The sequence below is a fragment of the Euprymna scolopes genome, chromosome 33 (assembly GCF_053919585.1).
Source record: "Euprymna scolopes isolate OS-2025 chromosome 33, ASM5391958v1, whole genome shotgun sequence".
In the NCBI taxonomy this organism is placed as follows: Eukaryota; Metazoa; Mollusca; class Cephalopoda; order Sepiida; family Sepiolidae; genus Euprymna; species Euprymna scolopes.
The window spans coordinates 38,406,363-38,424,517 of NC_136514.1; the positions used below are offsets into that span (position 1 = coordinate 38,406,363).

General features: G+C 34.1%; 1 protein-coding gene across 5 annotated transcripts in view; it reads left to right on the forward strand.

The window, feature by feature from the left end:
- The window catches only part of LOC145258198 (forkhead box protein K1-like), a 173,211-nt gene extending 155,315 nt beyond the window's left edge, over window positions 1-17,896 (forward strand). For 2 of the 5 annotated variants that reach the window (XM_080116092.1, XM_080116091.1), the window contains 3 exons: window positions 7,410-7,607; window positions 12,672-13,030; window positions 17,617-17,896. In XM_080116092.1, coding sequence (XP_079972218.1) covers window positions 7,410-7,607; window positions 12,672-13,030; window positions 17,617-17,748 — 689 coding nt within the window. In that variant the 3' untranslated portion in view covers window positions 17,749-17,896. The remainder of the gene's footprint in view (window positions 1-7,409; window positions 7,608-12,671; window positions 13,031-17,616) is intronic. The other 3 variants (XM_080116093.1, XM_080116094.1, XM_080116095.1) reach the window with 2 other exon arrangements.
- The last annotated feature ends 259 nt before the right edge of the window (window positions 17,897-18,155 follow it).

Here is an 18,155-nt window from a genome sequence, read left to right on the forward strand (position 1 = left end):
TTTGGACAGCGACGACAGATAATGCTCCCTTCCCGAGTTTGACAGGTCATTGGCTTTCAAATGACTTAAACAGTGCAGAGCTGTGCTCAGTGTTCTATTCCCTGGTGCACACGCAGGTGCAAAAATAAGTGAAGAATTGTGCAATGTTCTGGATGAGTATAAAATCTTTAGTGTTTTTAGTCTTGTGGGATTCGGGAACAAATATGATTGTTGGTGTCAGGGAATGTGGTTTAGAATCAAAGCTATCTGAGGAGTCCCTTGGCAGTGATGAAATAATTTAAATTTAATAGGAAAGCGAGAAGTAATTAATCGGTAAAATGGCCGATTACCTGCCAATTAATCTGTAAACCCTTGTCAGCATGCACAATTGAAAAGAAAAGTGACCTCAGAAAGCTACAATTCATCCGTTGACGTCAGCTATTTTCAGTATACATTTCTTGATAATAATTCTGTATCATCAAACTGATTAGTTCTCATTAGATGCTACTAAGTGCAATTGTTTTGTTCAGTAATAGCCATCATTCCCCACCCCCCACCATTAACTTCAACATTGTCACATCAGGTCGTAACGTAAACGTGTTAGATCTAAAAGCAAATTGTAGGTTTTTTTCTTTGTTTTTCCATTAAATTCAGATTTTAATTATTGATCTGTCACAATTGGCACCACATTTTCATAGAATTTTTTTTTTTTTTTTTTACCAATATTCCTTCATTGAGCCTATTGTTGGTAGATACTGTCAACATGATGGAATGACGCACTGACATGGACAATAGTTATTTCTTCTCATGGCATAATGAATACTGTTGCGACATGAGATCACTTATTTAGCTCCCAAAATGAGGCACTATGAATAAGTACTAATTAAAATTGCCTCGATCTAGAATGATTTCTCTTTCATTGATCGTGGACAGAAGAGGTGCAGTGTAATATCAAAATATCAAAAAAAAATAAATAAATAAATAAAGAGGTGCAGTGGTGTAACAAAAAAAAAAATAAAGTCCAATATGTCAGTCGGTCATGTCAATACTAATTGTACATGTAACTGTTATTCTGCTAAAGTCAATGGTTGCTGCTTTTTGTAGGATTGCATTAAGAACCAATTTTTGATTTTAATGAATTTTATTTCAAATTGTGTCCAATTTCTGATTACCTACATCAATTTAATTCCTTATTTCCATGCGAAATACGAGACTTCATAAATGTTTGTTATTCTTGTCATTTTCCGAATGATAAAATTCAGAGAGGATTTAAGTGCATCACATTAGTTTGAAATCAACCCCAGCCATTGGATTCTTTATGAAATTATTTACTTCAGTTAAGAGATAGTGGGATATTTCTAATTAGAAAAGGCTTCATTTTTAGTAGACAGTCGTTCATTTTGTATTTGGATTATTTGGACTACTGTCCTCCTCTTGAATATTATTCTCGTAACGTCCAGATCGATATAACCTCCAACGTTCGTCAGGTATATCTTGTTGAACTGTAGAATCTTTCTGGTGAACTCACAAATTTTAATGGAATTTTGAACGGAACTCTTCATTTAATCCACAGGAACAGTATGCCTTCATTCCATTAGCCATGACTGGATAGAAGTCCTAAATAATTTTTAGTCATATTTTTTTTTTGAGTGTTGTCCACACTTTAAAAAAAATCTAACTTAGAATCAAATTTTACTTCCGTGGATTAAATAAAGGATTCCATTTAAAATTTGATGCAGATTCCAGAGTTTGATGCTGATTTTCACAATATGGACAACGCCAGGTGAATACTGATACTAATATTAATAATTACTTTAAATAAAGGATAATTTGTTTTTTAAATGTTCAATAAAAAAGGTTAAGGACAGTTTTTAAAAGCAATTTTGATATTCGTCAATTTACAGCAGGGAGAATTCACTTTTGAAACCAAAGCCAATATTTTTTGTTTGTTTTTGTTTCTTTATAAAAAATTTTTGTTTTTGTTAAAAATCAAAACTGTTAACCTTATATATTATGTATTCTTTTTATATATATATATATATATATATATATATATATATATATATATATATATATATCTTCTATAATATAAAGCTGAACGTCTGTGTCTGGCCACGAATAGGCTCCTATATGGTTAACTATTATAGGAAACTGATCACATATAATGATAGATGTATCGAGACACAGGAATGGATATGTTTGATCTGGCATAATGATGAATCATTAAAATTGTTGGGTCTGTACGCGCCTGGTTCACAAAGTATGGAAATATAAAAATTTAAAAAAAAACGTTTACAAGTGTTTTTGATATAGATGTACATAATAATACTTTTTTAAGTATGTTTTAACTTAAATAGGGATGGTATAATAAAATTGTGAGGCCTGGCCTCCATAGAATAGGCACAAACTTTAATAAAGACTGCGTAAGTATACTTTGATAATTATGTTTCAGTTTGAAGAAATATGGTATAATAAAATTATGGGGTGTTCGTTCGCGCCTGACCTCCATAGAATGGAAATATGTCACAAAGTTTAACAAGTTTTTTTAATATAGATCCACAGAATATTGTGATAAGTGTTTCAGTGTGAACAGGTATGGTATAAAAAATTATGGGGTTTATCTATTTTATTTTTACTTTCATCATATTTTGCTTTGGTTTTGATATCCCCAAATTCGAAGCTATCGCTTTACAACCCTTCCTTTTCATAACCTATCATACTTTCATAAACCAGAGTCCATTTTCTGTAGGTTGTTTTTGAACCCAGTCAACAACGGGTACTTTTGCTAGTATATATATATATATATATATATATATATATATATATATATATATATATATAGCTTATGTTTTTGTGGGTAATATCGCTAAATAAACTATTTACTGCCTAATAAAGAATATCACAGGGTGTAATCTGTGCCTAAGAAAAGGAAAAAAGGGACCACTAAATGCGGACCAGATCTTAGATCACTTGACTAATGAGCCAGTACATCTTAAAGAAAACCAAAATTGTACAAATAACACGCCCATGCTCTAATCTAAATATTTTTTTACGTTTTTGCTAGCGTGGTAACCATATCTCTTACTAACTTGATAGAGCTAAATATGATGAACACGTTATGCTTTAATATTGGAGTCTTTCAGACACAATTATGGATTATGCTTTTTTGGGTTTTTTTGGGGGCGGGGGGGGGGGGTTAAGCTATCGGACATAATGATATTTGATTCAGACTCTTTTTTCTTTTTTTCCACTGGTATCTTTTTTTTTTTATATATTTTTTATTCTAAGTAAACTTTGATAGTGGAGACATTACTTACTGAAACAATTTAAAAGGAAGGTTTGACTTAAATATTACTGGAATCAAATTATACAATTTGAAACATTTGTTCACACTATTTGTTTGGGTTTTGTATTAAAAACAAATTTTTTAAAAATTCCTATTTCACAATAATTTGCTTGTGAAATTTTTCGCCAAAAGTTTTTATAAACATGTTGGACCATTTTTTCTTCTAATCTGAACCAACATTGGTTTGGTACAACTAATGTTTTATCAGACAAATAGAATATCTTATTTCAGCTAAAATCGCGGGTTGTCAAAGTATTTACATTTGAATGCTAACTTTATATTTTAGATTGTTTGCACATATGTTGATTGTAAAAATATTTCCTAGTAAATTTGCTGTGGACATTTTTTTTTTCTTTTTGTTTTACTCCCCCATTTCCGAAAATGAAAAGGTTTGTAAAATATTTTTAATTCGATACCAAAAGTTTACGTTTTCATTTATTTCATTTAATAACTTATTTGTTACTAAAAGTTAAATTATAATTCACCTTTTAACACTGCCTTTCTTATATACATTTGTTTTCAAGATTGGCTAGTTAAGTTTTCGCAAATAAAAATGAAATTTTTATTCACCAATATTTTTTCATCAAAATATTTTTGTTTATATATAACGTTTTCTTTTTTTGTTTTTTTTTTTAATGTTTTTTTACTAAAGCTTTTTTTCTATGTTCCTCTTTTTATTTCTTATAAAAAAATAAGGCATTGATCATCGTCAACTTGTGTGGTTGTAATCAAAATTTTAAATATTTAAAAGGAACATGATCATAGTCTGCTTTTCTCTTACAGCATAATTACTAGATCTGTGACAACTTCATACTTTTTTCATTGTTTTGACTCTGGAGTATATATATCTGTTAATATCTTATGTTTTTATATAGACTGATGTGGTTCTCTGTTAATTGTGTCAGATATATATCAGAGAGTCAAAAGAATGAAAAGAATATTCTGTTGTCACAGCCCTAATAACTACATACTATGCAGTAAAATTTATTGGACATGAAGAATAAACACGAATTTATATTATAAACATTGAAAAACTTTTGTATTGTTTATATTTACTCCCATCCCATAATTTTGCACTTTCATTTTCTCTACTCACAATTTTTTTTTTTTTAATTTTCACATTTATCATTTTTAACATTTCAAAATATTAATTGCTGATTGAGATTTTTTTTTTTTTTTTTTTTTTACACTAAACACATTTTTTAAATTGACAAATTTTGTTTTTATTTATTGTGGATTATGCTATAAATAATTTAAGAATTTTTTTTTTTAACAATTTTATGTTTTGACTCTTTAATAAATATTAAACACCCAAATTTAAATTTCACTGCTTAGGAACATTACTTAACTAATAAAACATTTTGACTTTTGTATTTTGAATGAAATTTAAATTGGGTTTTTTCATAAAAATTTGCATGTATCTACTTCGTATTATTTAATAAATTTGTATTTTAGTTCAATGATCATTATTATAATGGTGAATTTTGTGGCTGTAATCAAAATTTTAAATATTTGAAAGGAATATGATCATTATATTTAACTACACTTATACGATAATATAACTATTATTAAACAATTCATTTTAAATATTCTAGATTTTTATTAGAAACGCGAATCACATTGGTCCGGGCAAAGAGCCCAACTAAATAGATAGAAATGTGAACACAATCTCAATGATTCCAACTCTGTCTATTTATTTTTTATTTAAACTTTTCTAACACAGTAAAAAAAAAAAAAAAAAAAAAAAAAATCTTTAGCACGACTGTGATTGCTACTGGTTTTTATGCATCTTGATTGATTTGAGGCAACATTCACCCAGGATGGGTTGAGCTGACTCCAATAGAAGACGCAGCATTCTAAATGAATGTAGACCAGCAAAAATAATTATGGGTGACCAGTCCCGGGATCAGCAGCAAACAGAGGTATGTTCAATGGTGTGTAACCAAGTCTTCAGCTGGGTTCCTGAGCGTCTTCGTCAATCTTGGAGTGGTTCTGAAGCAATTGGTTTGTGGATAAACTTTCCGTGCACCATGGTTGAACCAATAGTTTATTATGAACTAAATACAAAAGAAAAATGCATCTTGGTCATGACTCTTTGAAGAACTGTCATCAAGAACAGAATTAATTGATGACATGATATGCACCAAAAGTAGTGGTAGTGGTGATAGTGGCAGTAGTATCGATTGTGTAGGTGTTTTTTTTTGTTTTTTTTTTATAGCAATCATATTGACACTAGTTCTCATTAAATCTTTAAAGTTAACGTTGAGCCTGGTCAGTACCAGATGGATGACCATTTGGGAATACCACACGCTGTATGTAGACCATTATCTTCCTGCAAGAACTGTAAAAACCTGATGTCATTATTTCCTGTGACCATGATATGCATGGCACTGGGGACTGCTTGTGAATTTAATATTCTCTTGACACTTCCTCCTTTAAAGGAAGCTGGTTCAACCCACCTAGGGTTGAATGCCACTGGCTTGGCTGACTGGCTGGCCTTTCTCTCTTATGAACAAGTTTATTTTCAAAGGAAAGTTTATTCATGTACAGGAAGGACTAGCTTAAAATTATGGAATCGATCAGTCCAGTTCAAATCCCATTGGATGCACTAAACCCTTTTTCCTGTGGAAATTCAAATTTTATGAATCTGTTATGTTCAGTTAGACACTAATTAGAAGGTATGAACCTGTTTTGTTTGAATAATATGCAAAAAATCTAAAGTATTGTTTCAGCATTAAATAATCTCTAAGGAGTCGATATGTTATAAAACAGACCCTCCCCCCCTCCCCAATCACTCTTTGCGGTTGTTTAACAAGTATTGCATTGAAATACTCAGTACATACCTTCATAAGAAACAATAAGTTCTGTTTAAAAGAAAGAAAAATGAATTTAAGCATCTTGCTTATCTCCATTTGTTTAATGTCAGTTTTATATGTTGTTGGCATGTGTTGCCCCACTGGTTAACATCCACGCTTTTTTAAATGTACGATGTGCCTTCAATAAGCTTCCAAACTTTTTCGTATGGACACTTTTATTGATAGTACACACATGAAACTCTAATCACCTTCAAAGTAATCTCCAGCTGCAATGCACTTGTGCCATTCCAACAACTTCTGGAAGTCCTATTGTGTGAGAGTGTCTCTTTCATTTGTCTTATAACAGCCTCACAAGTTTTGTTTGAGCTTAGGATATGACCAAAAGTCACAAGGAGCAAAATTTGGACCACAGGGAGGGCGAGAAATTGTATTGATGCCCATCTTGGTCAAATCATCTGTGACAAGGATGGAGCACCTTTTGGGACAAACTTTGCACAAATCTTCTGTATTTTCAGTTCCTCATAAATAATTGTGTAACAGTTCCCACACTGACATCAAACTATGCACTTATTGTCTCTATAGACACATGATGGTCCTTATCCATGAAATTCTTTATTTGGCCAATCAACTCTGGTGTTCTGACTTCCTTACTCCTCCCACAACTCATCATCCCTCACAGACTCCCTGCCTTCCTTGAATCTCTTATGCCACTCAAAAACTGATGTTCGATTCATATAAGATGGTCCAAAAGCAATCTTCAGCATTCCATACGTTTGTGTCATTTTTTTCTAAGTTTAAAACAAAATTTTATTGCATATCATTCTTCTAAAGTGTCCTTACGTCAAGATAGCATTTTTGAAATTCATTAGCTGTGATAATCAAGTTTTAGTAGTGTGTATTCCAATTCCTACTGTAGCTGTTCATTTGAACCTAAATCATAAAAATTTGGGTCAGTCATCTCTGATGTATAGCAGTAACATACTGAATTTTTTAGAGTTTACAACAATTTTAAATGTTTGTACAAAAAAGTCTGCAAACTTATTGGAGGTACTTTGTACTTTGATAATCAAATATCGCGATTTACATGCTCTGTATGTTGAGATTCTTCAAAGGGAATCTGAAAAGGTTTGGAGTGGTAACAGTTAAAATATGAATAAGTCTAAACATGTACACATATTCTCACTTTTAAAAGAAAAAATTGTACTAAATTTCAAGAATTTAAATGTTTTAAATAACTAAAAAAAATTTTCTTTTCATTTCATATTCAGCATCACATATCATGTCTGGGCCTCCCAGCTCTAACATCCCTGCTATTCATCAATTGCCTACAGTGATTACCAAACCCAAGGTGCTCATGTCAGAGCCAGCCCGAGTCATAGTAAATGGACCGACCTCTGCAGGACATGCCCCGCTTCTAACAAATGGCGCTGACTTTGAAGTGAAAAAAGAAACTGTCATCCATCAAGGTTTGTCTTAAAGGCATTTTCAATTCTTGTAATTGGTGAGTGCTTGGTCTACGGATTCATGCAAAACCCTACTACGAAATTTATATGGGATATACCTGATAGGAGAGGATAGAAGATACATTTTGCTCCTAGCCAAAAGGCCGAAGAGGTTAATCAGATGCCCAAACTCAAATTTGACATTCTTTAAAAAATCTAATTCCTGAAATGTTGAACAATCCAACTCCAATCCACAAAATCTTATTTTTCCACCAATACTAATTTATATATACTTACTAGCAGAGCTAGCCAGCATTGCTGAGAGCAAAAGTGTAACCTATTTTTATTAAAATTTCTCTCTTACCTCCCTCTTTCTCGTTCACCCAACCCATTCTTCTCTAGCTAAACTTACATACACTGACACTCTCCTTTATGTTATAGATTGCTCAAGTTACGATTTAGCATTTTCTTTTCAAATTCATACATAACAATGAAAAACTGAGTTCCCCTGACAAAATCTGTCCAATTGATCCCCAAAAAATGATTTTTTTTTTTTTTTTTTTTTTTTTTTTATATTATTCATCCAGGACCTCTATCAAGACTATAGCAACTTTGTAGGTTTTTACAACTGGACATACAAACACATAAACACACAGACAGCTGCTTTTATTCAATAGATGGATTTGATTTTACTCATCTTCATTTTGTGTTTTGCAATTTGATCTATGCAGAAAGTTTAATTTTACAAAATTGTATTTTTTTAACAAATATTTACAATGCATACTTTTAGAAATTTTAAATAAGAGGGAAAAGATTTTTTTTTTTTTTTTTTTTTTTTTTTATACAATGTTGGAATGTGTAAAATGTTTGTTTGTTTTTTTGTTTTTTTTACTTAGGATCACCAATTATCAAGGCACACAATATAAATCTCACCTGTCTGTTTAAATATATGCATGTATGTCTGCCTAAAACTTTTGACAGAGACGACGGATTTTCACAAGATCGGTATCGTTTTGAAGCTCGACCGTTAGGATGACAAATATTAAAAATATTGGCTAAAAACATTAATTTATTTACCCTCAATTGGGCACTTTTCTACAAGGGTCGCTTTTTTTCAAATATTTTCGAAAGTCATCCCCTTTTTTGATTGAGTAGCCTTCATTTAAACCTTTGCCACTTCCAGTTTGGCAATGGATGCAACAGCAAAGACGTTATGTTTTTTTTTGTTTTTTTCTCATGTTCTTTTCCTCCTGTGTGGTGCAGGTTCAAGCCTGCCTGCTACCACTTTTTTTGTTCTACACACACCTCCAAACACCCGGACAACACCCGGCATCCAGGCTAGTTCTAGGATAAAAGTTGATGAGCGTTAGCTAGACGGTAAGACAACACTGTGACAATCAGTAATGGTGGAACTTGGGTAGGGTTTAATTATATAAAAGGACGGCTTAACAGAAACTTATTTATATTAAATTTGAAAACTTTCATGTTGTAGTTAGCTGAGAAGCAGCTCCATGGTATTGTTCCACAGACGGACAGATCTAGGAAAACAGCTTTATTCGTGGAAGTTTTTAGTTTTAGGCACAGATGGAAAATGAGGGAAATTGTTGAGTTGTTGTAGTTAAACAAGTGTTTGTTACAAAAGTTTTACAGGAAAGGGGGCTATAGATTGAAGCTCAGTCGGGTACCTACCGTAATGTATATATAAAAAATATGTGTGTGTGTGCACATTTTTTGTATGTCTGGCAAAGACTTTTTTCGGGGGGGGGGGTCTGGGAGGTTACTATCTTTTAAAACTTTTTATACACTGTCTAAATAATAATATCTAGGATTTGTGAATGCACGTCGCATCTCGATTTATTTACATCGACTTTTACAAAATTCTTGCTATTTTAGTTTCTCTCGTGTGTGTTCGGCTTTTTAGTATAAATAAAGTGAAACTAAATGAAACAATGTGTGCTCTCAGCTTTCGCATAGGGGACATCCAGAAAGCAAATCAATGAAAACTGTTATCAGACAATTTCTGTTTATTTTGGACAACATTCTCCCATTTTTTTATTGGGAATTGGTTTTTCCCCCAACCCAACCCAACCCAACATGTTGGGGAAACAAAAACCAAAACAACTGCCTTGCAGCACACAAACTTAACTGCAGGATTTTTATGTTTGACCTCATTAAATCTGTCCATTCACTTTTTTTTTTTCGCTTTCGCCTCAAGGATTTGGGTTTGAGCCTACATCCCTCCCTAAAACTTCTTTTTTTCAACAATACACACACTCGGGCAACGCCGGGTACCCCCCGTTAGTATATCTATATATATATATAAAAGCGAAAATGTGTGTATGTATGTTCACTTTTTGTGTATGTCCAAGAAAGGCTTTTTTCAGAGAAGCGCTCGATCGGCTCACAACTTTAAATTTTTTTATATCACATATAAATCATAATATCTCCGAGTTAACAACGGATCTCGCCCGTCTATTTAATTTGCTAGACTTCGGGAAGATAAATATTCAACAGTTTTCGCTCGCCACATGTGGATTAGACTTTTTCCTATAATAAAAGTGACACTAATTCTGGCGGTATTTTTCCGGTCGTCATTCCGGAAATGTCCGAAAGCAATTAGTTTTGATCAATGTGGAAATATTTTCCTTATATCAGACAATTGCTATTCAAATTGGACGAGGGGAGCTGGGTCCCCCCCCCCCCCTCAACATCTTGGGGAAAATAAAAATAAAAACCCAGCAGTGACAATGGGGTGTCTCGCAGCATTGACCTCATTAATGAGGTCAAATAGAAGCAGTAGAGTTAACTTTTATTACTTAAATTCAAACATGTTCCCGTTAGTATGGCGGTGGCTTAGTGGTTTATGTTGCACAATTTTTTTTTTTCAAACTTTAATTTCCAACTTTGCCTCAACGGTTCGGGTTCAATCCTCATACTCACCTACCAAAACTTTTTTTTAATTAAGCCCCCTGAATAATCTGAAGTTTTGATATACCATAAAACAAAACTTGTTGAAGGTTCAATCTTTGGTACTTCTAGAAGACTTTCACTTAAAACTTATGTTTAGCACTTTTACTCCATTGTACCACAGGTCATGTGGTGGTTGTATTATTAGTCCATTGCTCATTCTGAAGATTGAACATTCACTTATAAATGGCTTAAGCTTTGTACCCGTTCATATCTGATGAAATAAGGGGAAGCTACTCCCATGCATTATAGAGTTCCCTTCAAAATTCAATGAAGATTACAGATTTTGTACAAAATGCATCTAAGTCTGAACTTACATTGGCCAAAATGCAAGAATAACATCCTATATGAGTACAATAGTCTTATTATTATAAATTATGTTAAAAATTCTGAAACCCAAGTCTGTAGATGCTCTATTTATGCTATTGGGATCCCATCCTCTTTTCTTAATGAATGTTAGGTGATTGGGAAGCATGGGCTGCATAATGAAGGCACGAAACATACTGATATGTGATAACAAATAAATGTATATTTATTTATATAAAAATACAAGAGAAAGAATCAAGATATAGATAGTAAGAGTTTATTAAGAGAGTAACGTTACTTGCGTTTAGTATTTGATGAGAGACTGATGATAGGTTGGGAGAGCTGGTTGGCTGGACATGCCAACCGGAGCACGTTATCGTCGCAACTTCACTTGACCTCTGCATTGCCCTCTGGTGGCCAGGGATGTGTTACCAGAGTTAATGGGTGATAATGGTGCTTAGCTTAAGAGTACCGTTTTGTGTCCGTTGGCTGGGAATTTTAATTCCCTCCAGTCTTATTTGATGTTTTGGTATATTACATCATAAAGCAATAGAAACCGTTTTCATATTGAATGAAACACTAGATTACCTATATTATTAGTGTTGGAATGATTATCCGAAATCTGAAAAATCAGAACTTTTTGGGGTATCTGGATTGGGGGAAAATTTGTGCCTATTTCCAATACTAAAACAATTTTTTAAATTATTTTTTTTAATTTTGTTTTAAAAATCTTCCACTTTTGGTGATAATAAATATTTATTGATTTATTTTAAGCTACCAGTAAAACTAAAATCTATAGTTCGTCCTCTTCTTCAACGGTGTGTTTTTACATTTAAGAAAATATATGCACATTTAACGTTTTTATAATACTCAAGAATAACCATTTTATAGTTAAATATTAGCAGTTCAACCCAGCTTTGCTTAGGCCCTATGTACTGTTCATAACTTTATATGCATATGTGTGTGTGTGTGTGTGTGTGTGTGTGTGTATATATATATATATATATATATATATATATATATATATATATATATATCAAAAAGTTTGACTTGTGTCCAGGTAACCTACATCTAAAATTTCAAGTGTTTAGACCCAAAATTGCCATAGGAATTTGGTAGTTTTCAAAAGTTAAATCGTTGAACTTTGACCCCTTGATAGCCAAATTTCTGGCCGAAAACCAATTAAAAAGATTTTCCCAAATCTCAAGTCTGTAGACTGAAAATTGACAGTAGTTTAGTAGGGAAATGTGTACACACACACACACACACACACACACACACAGAGACAATTTCACTTTTATAGATTTAGAGATTTATAAAGAATCGGAATCGGGAGAAAAATGTTGAAATCGTCCTATTACTAATTATTATATTCTCTTTATCTGTTTATTCCACTTCCCCTCAGAAAGTGCTGGGCTGATCTGGTTAAAATTGTGTATAGATCTTGATAAGGTACATCGAACAAAGTCTCCATTTCAATACACAATTAGGATTTGTATTTACTGCGTAAATGAGAACAACTTTAACCGTTTTCAACCATTTGACATAATGCATGCATTCTAGGTCAACAGGTTATAAGTTTTGCCCATCTTTAAGAACCGTTTTCACATTGGACAAAAAAAAAACTAGATTATTAAAATACAGGGAAGGAAGTATATAAGTTTTCAGTTGTGACTTTATTTTCGGTTTATTTTTTGAACGATCCATTTTTCTGCATTAGAGTTTGATGGAAATATACTGTGCTCCTTTTCAGCATAGAATTTGTCTTGTTTGATTTCTTTCTTTCCACGGCTGTTATACACCTTTCCATTTCAGACGGCACCATAAACAGTGCAACAGGTTCGACATCAGGGTCAATTGGCAGCCAAATGCCAGTGGCGAGTATGAAGACCATCAAAACAACACCATATGCTGCGGTGAATGTGATTGCCCCCTCTACAGCATCCCCTCAACAACAGCAGCAGGTGGGTGGTGGAGGAATGGTGTTAAGCAGTGGAGCTTCTGCTCACTCGTTGTTGTCGTCATCGTCGTCGTCTTCTCAGGTCCGAACTACAATGGCAGCAGGCCAATCTGTCGCGACAGACCCAGCTGCCACAGCAGCAGTAGCAGCAGCCATTCAAATGGCAGCCCTAGGAGCTGGAGATGCAATGGCTGCAACGCACACCAGAGTGTTGGTGAGTCACTAGTACAGACATTCCCCAACACTCTAGTGCCCTCCCCATTCCCCCCGACCCACATTGCTTTTTTTCCGCTATATTTACCTCTCCTTCCTTCTACTATTCTGCTTTCACTCTTAGTTTTTTCCTGTGCCCTTTATCTTACACCCCCACCCCTTTGTTCGTTCGGTTCTCCCTTTGCCTCCTTGTCTGCCCTGCTCTCTTTGCCCCCAAATCAATTTCTGCCTCGTGCTCTTCTTTTCCCTCACCCTCTTGTCTGCACCACGATTTCTCTCTTTGCACTCACCCCCTTGTCTACCCCACTTTCGCTCCCTTTGCCCTCACTCGTTGTCTACTCCACTTTTGTCCTCCTTGTGTGCCTCGCTCTCTTTGCCCTCCAACCGCTTGTGTGCCCGCTCTCTTTGCCCCCTCCCCCAAGCCCTTTTGTTACCCGCTCTGTGCCCCCCACCCCTTTTGTTACTTGCTCTATGCCCCCCTCCAACCCATTTTGTTACCCGTCTTTGCCCCCTCCCCAACCCCTTGTGTGGCCCGCTCTCTTTGCCCCCCGACCCCTTGTGTGGCCCGCTGTCTTTGCCCCCCCCCCGACCCCTTGTGTGGCCCGCTCTTTGCCCCTCCCCCGACCCCTTGTGTGGCCCGCTCTCTTTGCCCCTCCCCCGACCCCTTGTGTGGCCCGCTCTCTTTGCCCTTCCCCCGACCCCTTGTGTGGCCCGCTCTCTTTGCCCCTCCCCCGACCCCTTGTGTGGCCCGCTCTCTTTGCCCCTACCCCGACCCCTTGTGTGGCCCGCTCTCTTTGCCCCTCCCCCGACCCCTTGTGTGGCCCGCTCTCTTTAATCCTCTCCTCTCTATTTGCCCCTTCCCCTCCCCTCCCTCAACTTGTCTTGGTCCTTGTCCCCGCCCCCGCCTTCTTCCTCTCTCCCTCACTCTTTCTTTAGATAATGCACGAAAAATACAATATATCTTGCAATGCACTGTTGTTATTTTCTCACAATTAGCAATTTCTCAAATGAAAGATTAAAAATTTGCATGTTTTTGTTTGATCTGTTTTTTTCACATCATCCAAAAAAATAAAAAGCATGATTCATGGTAACTAATTTTTTTTTAATTACATTTACTCCTATTAATTACATAGTAATAACATTGGCAAACCCACGATGTGCTGATGATTGCTGTTTGAATTTAAAGAATGTGACCAAACCTGGATAATAATTTTTGTTTATATACTTATACCCTGGTTACATTTATTCATACAAACTTCCATTCGATATTATGCTTGGTTATTTCATGCGAATAACTCTTTTCAATCTACTGGTCGATGAAATACAACTTGCTTCAGTGATTAATAAGACAATACAGACTTTAAACTAGAAAATCTGGACAAACTTTTAAACTGATTGCAAATTCCTAAGGACTTGTACACCTAGTCATGGCTGACAAAATGAGAGCATTCTACACCCTCCCCACTCCCTTGGATTTAATTAAGGGTTCACAAGTTCGACAAGACACTCTTGGAGGTTAGTTTACATTGACAAAAATGTTGTTAAAATACCACTTAAGATGAGAACAGTCGTACAAAGTTAAAATGTTGATGAAAATTCGTAAAATATACATGTCAACCAAATGGATATGCGACTAAATACGAAGTGAGGAAGCGAATGTTTAACTGTCTTGTTAATTCTCACATTTCAGCGAATGTAACCTCCAACCTTTTTCAGATTTTTCTGTCAAACTCTGGAATCTTTATCAAATTTCAAACACAAGTTAATGTGCAGGGGTAGCTAGTTTTTGTTCCGCTAGCCATGACCCAGTAGAAATAATTGCAACTTGTAAGTGTAGTCTTGATATTGCTTGAATCAAATTAAAAAGTTGGATCCATGTCCAAGTAACCTACATTTAAAATGTCAAAGTGTTTAGACCCAAAATTGATAGAGTTTGGTAGAGTTTTTAAGGTTCAAATTGTTGAACTTTGACCCCTTGACAGCCAAATTTCTGGCCGTAAACCAATTTTTTTTTTTTTTTTTTTTTTTTTTTTCCCAAATCTCAATACTCCTTATGTCAAATCTCGAGTCTCTAGAATTTATTTATTTATTTTTTTCAACAAATTTTGGCATGCTATATAAATACATCTTTTTTAATCATTTTTATCTATTTATAGTTAGCGATATGCATGAAAATTCCACAGAATAAGAAATATATATAATAAACAAATGTTTTGATAAAACTGATATTTTGTTGGATAGCAGTTATTTTGGATAGAAAAACCAATAGTAGCAGATATGAGTTTAATATTTCTATGAAAATAACGTCTATTCTATTTTCATTGGTTCATTTAAGATATTGTGAGTGAAGGGTTAAAACCTGAAAACCTAGAAAGAATCATACAAAACCACAATAATAAAATAAGAAATAATCCAACTATGAGCACTAATGATAAAATAAAGACCTTGAATGCCCACTAAGCAATAATCGCCTCACATTTTCGGTGGTATACCAGGCTAAAATATGCAGCGTAGAAAACCCAAAAATAGAAAAATACTACGTAGGCAGCAACTCAATGACCCTTTAAAACAGATTCTATGGTCATACACTATCAATGAATAACGAAGCATATGCTGTGGATACCGCACTCTCAGCACACTACTGAAAGTTAATCGAGGCGAACAAAACACCTTTAGTCGGATGGAAAATACTTAAGAAAACAAAAACATGTTGTTCATTAACTTCACCTTGTTGTTTGTTTAGCGGAGGAACATGAGATTATTAGTTATAAGGACTGTGAAAAATTAAGTGCAAAAATAGAATTGGCTATAAGCTGCAAACACTTTGGAGGCTACACTTTAAATAAGATGGGGGAAAAAAAAAAAACGAATAGCAATCCCCTCATAGTAGTAATACTACAATTCATAACCCCTCACTCCCAATATTTTAATTAAAAAATGAACCGATGGAAGAGTTGAAAGGGTATAAAGTAGTCCCGAAACACCACAAATTAATAACTATACTTACTAAAAACTGACACACCTGTAATTAATTAATAACTATACTCACTGAAAAGCATCGAAGAATAGGCTAGCATAAATAACTTGGGTAAATTAAGGAACAAGCCATCCTCTCATTACCCCTCAACACCATCTCAAATGCTACCGTTTAATACTAAACTAAACAAAAAGAAACACAATATGCCACCATCTGGATAAAGGTGAGTGCACTTTGCATACTTATTAATTAAACACCTGAAAACGATTAACTAAAATAATCTATGGGTCTAGTAAGTTGAATGTTGATATATACCTATGAGAGATATTATTGTAAAGCAGCGTTACATAAAGAAAACAACCACATAATAGATCCCAAGCGATAACTAAAGACTCTAGCTAAAAGGCTTTGGGAAAGGAGTGCTCTACCAATATAAACAAAAATATGCTATTATAAACCTGTTTTTATGTATATGGCCTGGAAAACCGATCTCTATAACGAAGCATATAAACTTATAAAATATATTTATATTATAGTATTGAGGAAAAGATAAGCAACCGAAATGAAAGAATGACAACCATTGAAATTAAGTTTATATATAGATATGAAAACCTCTGCCTGTGTAAGACACCGCAGTAGAGTAGAAATTACAACTCCCCCGTATACCACCTTTATTTAAATCATATAAATAAGTCTGTATATTTGTTCACTGACTGTTAATTTGGCCATATGGGTATAATTTATAAATAATTTAAAAACGAGAAACAAATGAATAGATAGAGCTTATCAATAAAACAGATGAGGAATGAAGTTGCCACCAGGTAAAAAAAAAAAAAAAGAAACATAAAAACCTAAGATAGGGAAGTAACAGTGATGAGTTTATAATATTACTTCAGATCAAAACAAAAACAATAAACAACCACCAAGTTAAAATAATACCAATACCTTCCTATTGCAACAGCTTGACCACACAAGATCGTACTTCCCCCCCTCTTCCTTCACTCCCCTACCCCTACCCTTTTCTTCACCACACCTCCCTCCAAAATCTCTACTGCTCACATTCACAAAGTATACACTCCACTTTCTTTCAGAGCATAAACCACACCCGAATTTGTTTCAATCTCACCCCCTTTTTTAGTCTGATGAAGTGGTCTCTTTGAATCGGGATTCCACTGAAACATGTAGACACATAAGTAACCAATAATGCTTGTATAATAAACAGACATTTGCCAGCTCTGTCCTCCATTGAGCACTCTTTAATAATCATGTGGATTTCATTGGATTAACCTCTAGGAAACTAATCTATACAACTAATATACATATATAACTTTGGTTCTTTGTCTTAAAATAACTGCCACACCTTGCTTAACAATACTGTTTTTTGCTTTCTTTTGTGTTTCTTTGTGAACAACTTCCTCTCCATTGTTCTGCAGATAAAACATTTCCTCTTTTTTGGTCATATTTATATATAGTGATCGTTAGTTCATTTATTCAACAAAAACAAACACAAGTTAGTAATTTACTCGTCATGCATCTGTCATGTCACATTCTTTATGCAGACTCTTTAAATCTTTTTTTTTAAATAATTCACATATTTTATTTATTTGCAGGTGCCGAACAACAGCATAAGTTCAGCATTGAAGAGAGAACATGAAGATCAGACAGAAGATCGACACGAGGATGATTTACACAATTCAAAAAAATTTAAAATAGAATCTGTTTCCTCCAGTGAAAAGTGCTAGTACAACAACCATACACACAAGCACGCATTCATGCACTCGCGTACATATTTCAATGACTGACTCTATAAAAAAAATTTTAAAATTAAAAATATATATATATAAAAAAATTAAAAAAAAAAAAAATGACACACAAGAAATTGAGGAGTAGCAGAGCCTCTATTACTATCATCCCCTTCCCATCTCTTCCCCTCCTCCTCCCTTCATTTTCATGAAACATTTAACAAAATAGTGACTTGCACACACCAATCTATCCATTTCTATTGCTCCTTTATTTTTACATGCAAATTGTTTTGTTTTTTTGTTTGTTTTTTTCCCCCCCCGTTTTCCTCTTACTTTAAATGACCAATATTTTTAGATAAATCACAGCAAAGAAAAATTGTGAGCAGTTTTTGTATTACTGGTATAGG